This window comes from Lonchura striata, chromosome 24 (assembly GCF_046129695.1).
Source record: "Lonchura striata isolate bLonStr1 chromosome 24, bLonStr1.mat, whole genome shotgun sequence".
Lineage (NCBI taxonomy): Eukaryota > Metazoa > Chordata > Aves > Passeriformes > Estrildidae > Lonchura > Lonchura striata.
This window is the reverse complement of record NC_134626.1, coordinates 621,750-628,046: the sequence shown is the minus strand read 5'-3', so window position 1 is coordinate 628,046 and position 6,297 is coordinate 621,750. Positions and strand designations below refer to the sequence as shown.

Genomic DNA, 6,297 nt, shown 5'->3' with positions numbered 1-6,297 from the left:
AAAAAGGAAAGCACCCAAAAAATAAAACAGAGAAAGCCATCCCAAAAAATTACACCCCCCCAAAAAAAGGAAAACAACCCCAAAAAAAGGAAAACATCCTAAAAAAATGAAATCACCCTAAATAAAAAGGAAATCACCCCAAAAAAGGGAACCCACGCCGGGGCCTCACGTCAGCAGCGCGGGGCTGCGCCAGCCGCGGTTTCGGTTTCCTGACGCTGAATTTTGGCTGATTTTTTGCTGATTTTTTGCTGATTAGGGGAGAAAAGGAACCCCTGGCACAAAAAACTCACTCACAGGAGGACTTCAGAGCGGTTAGGCCCGGCTTAAACCCCGCTTAAACCTGGCTAGGCCCGGCTTCGAGATGATTTTCGCCTCCCAGGTGGAATTTCCGTTCCCAGAGGGGAAATCCCGGGATGCTCCAGGATTTCTGAGGGAAGTCCCCAGGGCTCCTGCGGGAAAGAAATGTCCTTTAGGCTGGGCTTAAAACCTTCAGGCCCGGCCTAAACAGGATGTTGCTCATGGCACAGAGGAGGTTGGAAAGGTTGGGGTGGGAGGAGCAGTGGAGGGAAAGGGGGAAGGGCTGGAGAATTCCTGAGGGAGATTTCCATGGGAAAAATGGGAATTTCCCCCTCAGGAATAGAACTCTTATCCAAGGAAAAATGGGATTTTTTCACTCAGAAATACAGTTTTTATCCAGGGAAGGATTTTTTCCCTCAGAAATGTGATTGTTATCCAAGGAAAAATGGGATTTTCCCCCTCAGAAATAGAATTCTTATCCAAGGACTTTTTCCCTCAGAAATGCAATTGTTATCCAAGGAAAAATGGGATATTTCTCCTCAGGAATGTGATTATTATCCAGGGAAAAAAATGGGAATTTCCCCCCTCAGGAATAGAATTGTTATCCAGGGAAAATGGGATTTCTTCCCTCAGAAATACAAATAAACCCATCCCAACGTCTCCCAAACCCATCCCAACCTTTCCCTCCTCCCTCCCGAGGCCATCCCAGCTTCCTGCTGGAATTTTCCCGTTTTTCCCGCCACACACAGACCAGGATTGGTTTTTTCCAGAGTTTTATTCCCCAAATCCTACTTTGTACACGATACAAACATTCCTATACACCGTATAAACCCCTCTGGATATGTATAACATATCAAAATTCCCAAATCTTCCAAATCCGTGGATTTAAACACCTCTTGGATCCCTGCACCCATTCCCTGATGGATTTTTGGGCATATTCTCACTGCCGTGGGCTCCAAATTCACGTTTTTGTGGAGTTTTCTGTTGATATTTGGCAGGAAAATCATTCCCGAATACTTAATAAAATCCATTTTTGTGGAATTTTCAAGGGTATGTTCCAAATTCAGCCAAAGGAGGCTTCGGGCTCCCCCCAGACATTCCAGAGTTTGGGATTTCCTCCCGAAAAATTCCCTTGCCAAATTTGTGGAAAAGCAATTAGAGAGGGAAAATTCATTTCAGGAAGTGTGGATTGAGTTAATCCTGATTTTAGAGCTCAGATCTGTCACTTAATCCCAATTTTAGAGCTCAGTTTTGCCACTTAATCCTGGTTTTAGAGCTCAAAGATTTTCCCAAAGGGAAAAAAACCCCCACAAAATTCCCTCAGGAATTCTCCCGAATTCCAAAGGGAGCTGTTGAGTTAATGAAGGAGTTAAAGCAGCCTCCAATTAGCTCCTAACTAATCCCTGATTAGTCCCAGGATGGGATGCAGGAGAACCAAAAGCCGAGTCAGTTTTTGATGAGGCTGGAGTTGGAGTCGATCTGCTCTTCCTGGATGGGGATCCGGCAGCTGCTCCCCTCTGGAAAACAGGGAATTGTTCGGGATCAGGGAACAATCAGGGAACGGGGCTCCCCCGGCCTTCGGCCTCGCCGCGGGCTCCTTTTGCCACTTAATCCCAATTTCAGGCTCAGTTCGGTCACTTACACCTGGCTTTAAACTCTGTCTTCCCACTTGATCCTGATTTTAGAGCTCAGTTTTGCCATTGGATTAATTTTTTTCCAACATTTTGATCCCAGAAAAAGGGAATCTCTGGATTTACTTTTCCAGGATTTTGATCCCAGAAAAAGGAACTCACTGGATCAAATTTTCCAGGATTTTTATCCCAGAAAAAGGGGAACTCACTGGATTAAATTTTCCAAGATTTTGATCCCAGAAAAAGGGAATCTCTGGATTGTTTTTTCCAGGATTTTGATCCCAGAAAAAGGCACTCACTGTGCTGGCCGCTCCTGGCAGGCCCATTCCGGGATTTTTTCCGTACTGCCTGGACGATCAGGAGCAGGATGGAAATTCCACTCACCAGCAGCAGGAGCAGGCACAGCAGGAGCAGGGATAAAGAGCCTGGAATGGGAAGGGAAAAATTCCCTAAAAAACAAAGATTCCTGGTGCTGCATGGAGCTCCCAGATTCCAGAGGGAGAATCCAGAACTCTGGGAATGCCAGGGAGATGTGGGATCCTGGAATGTGGGAAATACAGAAAGGATTTCTGAGAAAATGGGAATTCTGAGAAAATGGGAATTCCCAGGAATCTGGGATCCTGGAATGTTGTGTGAAATGCAGAAAAGGATTCAGACAAAACGGGATTTCCCATTCCAGGAAAGCAGCTTTTCATGGAATATGGGATCCTGGAATGTTGTGTGAAATGCAGAAAAGGATTCAGACAAAACGGGAATTCCCATCCCAGCTGGTTCCCTGCCCGTCCTTACCCCATCCCGGCTCCGTGGGAACGCCGGGATCCCGACAGACCACGGGGATCTCCCTAGGGCTGGAAGCTCTAGAGCCGTTTTCTGGGAATTCCGTGGGAAAGGGATCCCTGTTTTCTGGGAATTCCGTGGGAAAGGGATCCCTGTTTTCTGGGAATTCCGTGGCAGAGGAAGCCCTTTTTCCTGGGAATTCCGTGGCAGAGGAAGCCCTGTTTTCCGGGAATTCCGTGGGAAAGGGCCTCCTGTTTTCCGGGAATTCCGTGCCGCACTGGGCATCCTCTTCGCCCGTGCCAGCCCGGAGCGTGCTCTTCCCCAAAGTGCTGCAGCTGGAAAAGAAATTCCAGAGGTTTTTCCAACATGGAATGTGTTTCTAAATCCCATCCCTGCAATCCCAATCTGTGCTTTATCCCCTTGGGATTTTATCCCTACAAATGCAGGATTTTATCCCTGCAAATGTAGGATTTTATCCCTACAAAAACCGATTTTTTTTCCTCCCCCAGAGGGGATTTTTTTCCCCAAAAACCCGATTTTTTTCCTCACCCAGAAGAGATTTTTCCCAAAAAATGAGTTTTTTCCCCCAAAAAGGAATTCCTACTTGGTCCAAGGTTGGCAGTTCTCGTTCTTTCCCCTGGAGAAAGTCCCTGCAGGACATCGGGAACACTCTGGGGGGAAGAAAAGGGATTTTCCAGCAGAATTCCCAGATTTATCCACTGGGAATTATCAGGGATTATCAATTATGGAAATTCTGGGAATTATCAGTTATGGAAATTATCCAAGGAAGTGACAGAATTCCCAGATATATCCACTGGGAATTCTGGATTATCCAAGATTCTGGATGTTATCTGGGAGGATTCCACAGTTCCAGCCAGGAATTCCTGCCACGTGGGAGGCAGGATTTTGGGAAGGCTGGCACATCCCAGAATTCCAAAGGGAATTCCAGTTGGCACATCCCAGACTCACTGCTTCCCAAGGGAATTTCAGATCCCAACTCTCCCCCACGGGAATTCCAGACCCAACCCTTCCCAAGGGAATTCCAAATCCCAACTTCTCCCATGGGAATTCCCGATCCCCGCTCACCCATTCCCAGGGGAATTCCCGATCCCTGCTCACCCTTTCCCTTTGGAATTCCCGATCCCCGCTCACCCTTTCCCACTGGAATTCCCGATCCCCGCTCACCCATTCCCAGGGGAATTCCCGATCCCTGCTCACCCTTTCCCAGGGGAATTCCGGGAGTGCCCCGGGCCGGCTGGAATCCCGCCCGGCAGGCGCAGATCCTGTCCGAGGTTTTCTCGCAGGGCTTCACCTCCACGCTGCCCTTCCCTGGCCAGGCCGAGATTCATTCATTAATTCCCTCATTAATTCCCTCATTAACAGCACCAATTAACACCTCAGGGCACTGCCTGTCTGTGTGCAGGACCTGCACCATTCAGCAATTTAACTATTCATAATTAGTAATTAATTTAATGACTTAGTTGAGGACAGTGGTTTGCAGGCAGGCCCTCTGGAGCAGGCCAAAAGAGGGATTTTTTACCCCAAAATGGATTTTTTCTCCACCAAAATAACCCAAAAAGGGGATTTTTTCCCCCAAAAAATGCCCCAAGAAAGGGATCTCCCCCCCAAATTAGGATTTTTTGCTCAAAAAAGGGATTTTTCCCCCCAAATTATGATTTTTTGCTCATAAAAGGGATTTTTCACCCAAAATAGGATTTTTCCCTCAAAAATGCCCCCAAAAGGTATTTCCCCACAAAAGTGATTTTCCTGTCCAAAAAGGCATTTTTCCCCCCAAAATGGGATTTTTTCCCCTCAAAAATTGGATTTTTCTCCCAAAAAAGGGATCTTTTCCTCCAAAAGTGATTTTCCCAACCAAAAAGGGATTTTTCCCCCAAAATACCCCAAACCAAGCATTTTTTCCCTACAAAATGGGAATTTTCCCTCAGAAATGAGATTTTTTCAAAAAAAAAAGAGGGATTTTTTCCTTCAAAAATTGATTTTTTTCCCCAAAAAGTCTTTTTTTTTCCCCCAAATGTGATTTTTCCCTCAGAAATGGGATTTTTTCAAAAAAAAGGGGGATTTTTCCCTCAAAAATTGGATTTTTTTCCCATCAAAAATTGGATTTTTTCCCCAGAAAAAGGGGATTTTTTTCCCCATCAAAAATTGGATTTTTTCCCCAAAAAAGGGATCTTTTCCCCCATCCCAGCACTCACAGGCGTTGCAGACGGTGCAGCTGTGGCAGAAGCCGTGGTGGTGCTGGGAGCTGAAATATCCGTCCTGGCAGGGCGAGCAGATGGTGTCAGCCGAAGCCGTGCAGCGGCTCCGCATCCTCTCCCCTAAAAACACCCAAAAATCGGGATTCAGTGGGGTCCTGAGGGGGAAAATCCTAAATTTCATCCTTTGGGAACGAACGGTGTGTCACTGGCCTGGGGAGCACACGGGGTCAGCTGATTCCACATCCTCTCCCCTAAAAAACACCCCAAAATCAGGATTCAGTGGGGTCCTGAGGGGAAAAATCCTAATTTTATCCTTTGGGAATAAATCAGGACTGGCGGGGATGGTGAGGGGAAAAATCCTAATTTTATCCTTTGGGAATAAAGCAGGATTGGCTGGGATCGTGACAGGAAAAATCCTAATTTTATGCTTTGGGAATTAATCAGGATTGGTTGGGATGGTGAGGGTAAAAATCCTAAATTTCACCCTTTGGGATCAAACAGTGCCCAGAATTTGGCAGTTCCTGGTTAGTAGAAAAATCCCTGGAAGTTTGGCCGGGGGAAAAAAATCAACATTTAATGGAGTGGCTGAAAAGGGCTGGAGAGGGCTGAAGTTGGAGAAAATGCCCAAAATGTTTGTCCTAGTGGATCCCAAACATCCCTTCCAGAGTGTAGGAAATTCCCCTAACTGAGGCATTTAGGAAGAAAAAAACATTAAAACGAAGTCACAAATCACTCTCAGAAAGGAAGATTTTCCCGTTTTTTTTTTTTTAAACTTGTTATCAGTCTAAAAACGTAGGTATTACATTAAAAAATGGTATTGCACTAAAATCTATATTCCACTACGGAAAAGATGAGGTATTGCATTAGAGCCGGGTATTTGGGTAAGAAACGTGCCCGCTGGCGAGACGCGGTCGCGAAGCGCGGCTCTCACCGGGGGCGCAGTCGCTGCAGCAGCGCTCGTGGAAGCGGTACTGGCGCTCCGGGCACGCCGAGCCCAGCCAGGCGGGAGCGGGCACGGCCAGCAGCCAGCAGAACGCGGGCAGGCTCCAGGCCATCCTTGCGGGCGCCATGCCGCCCTTCCCTCAGGGCGCCGTTTCTCGCACGGCACGGAGACGAACCTTCACCGAGCTTTTCTTCTCACGGAGCCTTTCCCCTCACAGCACCGTCCCTTTCACGGCTCTGCTCCCCTCAGGACACCTGTCCCTCCCCTCACGGCACCGACCCCTCAAAGCGCCTTCCCCTTTCCCCTCACGGCTCCGCTCCCCTCACGGCTCCGTTCCCCTCAGGACCTTTCCTTCCCCTCACGGCTCCGTTCCCCTCAAAACGCCTTCCCCTTTCCCCTCACGGCTCCGTTCCCTCAGGACCTTTCCTTCCCC

At 47.7% G+C, this 6,297-nt stretch overlaps 1 protein-coding gene across 1 annotated transcript; it reads right to left on the bottom strand.

Annotated features, from left to right (window-relative positions):
- Positions 1-1,743: 1,743 nt before the first annotated feature.
- TNFRSF4 (TNF receptor superfamily member 4) lies at positions 1,744-5,991 on the bottom strand. The gene is made up of 8 exons (XM_077788237.1): positions 5,853-5,991; positions 4,919-5,041; positions 3,924-4,034; positions 3,310-3,376; positions 2,984-3,040; positions 2,718-2,890; positions 2,228-2,353; positions 1,744-1,814 (listed from the first exon to the last, which is right to left on the bottom strand). The coding sequence occupies exons 1-8, from the start codon at positions 5,989-5,991 to the stop codon at positions 1,744-1,746; spliced, it is 867 nt and encodes a 288-aa protein (XP_077644363.1).
- Positions 5,992-6,297: the final 306 nt, after the last annotated feature.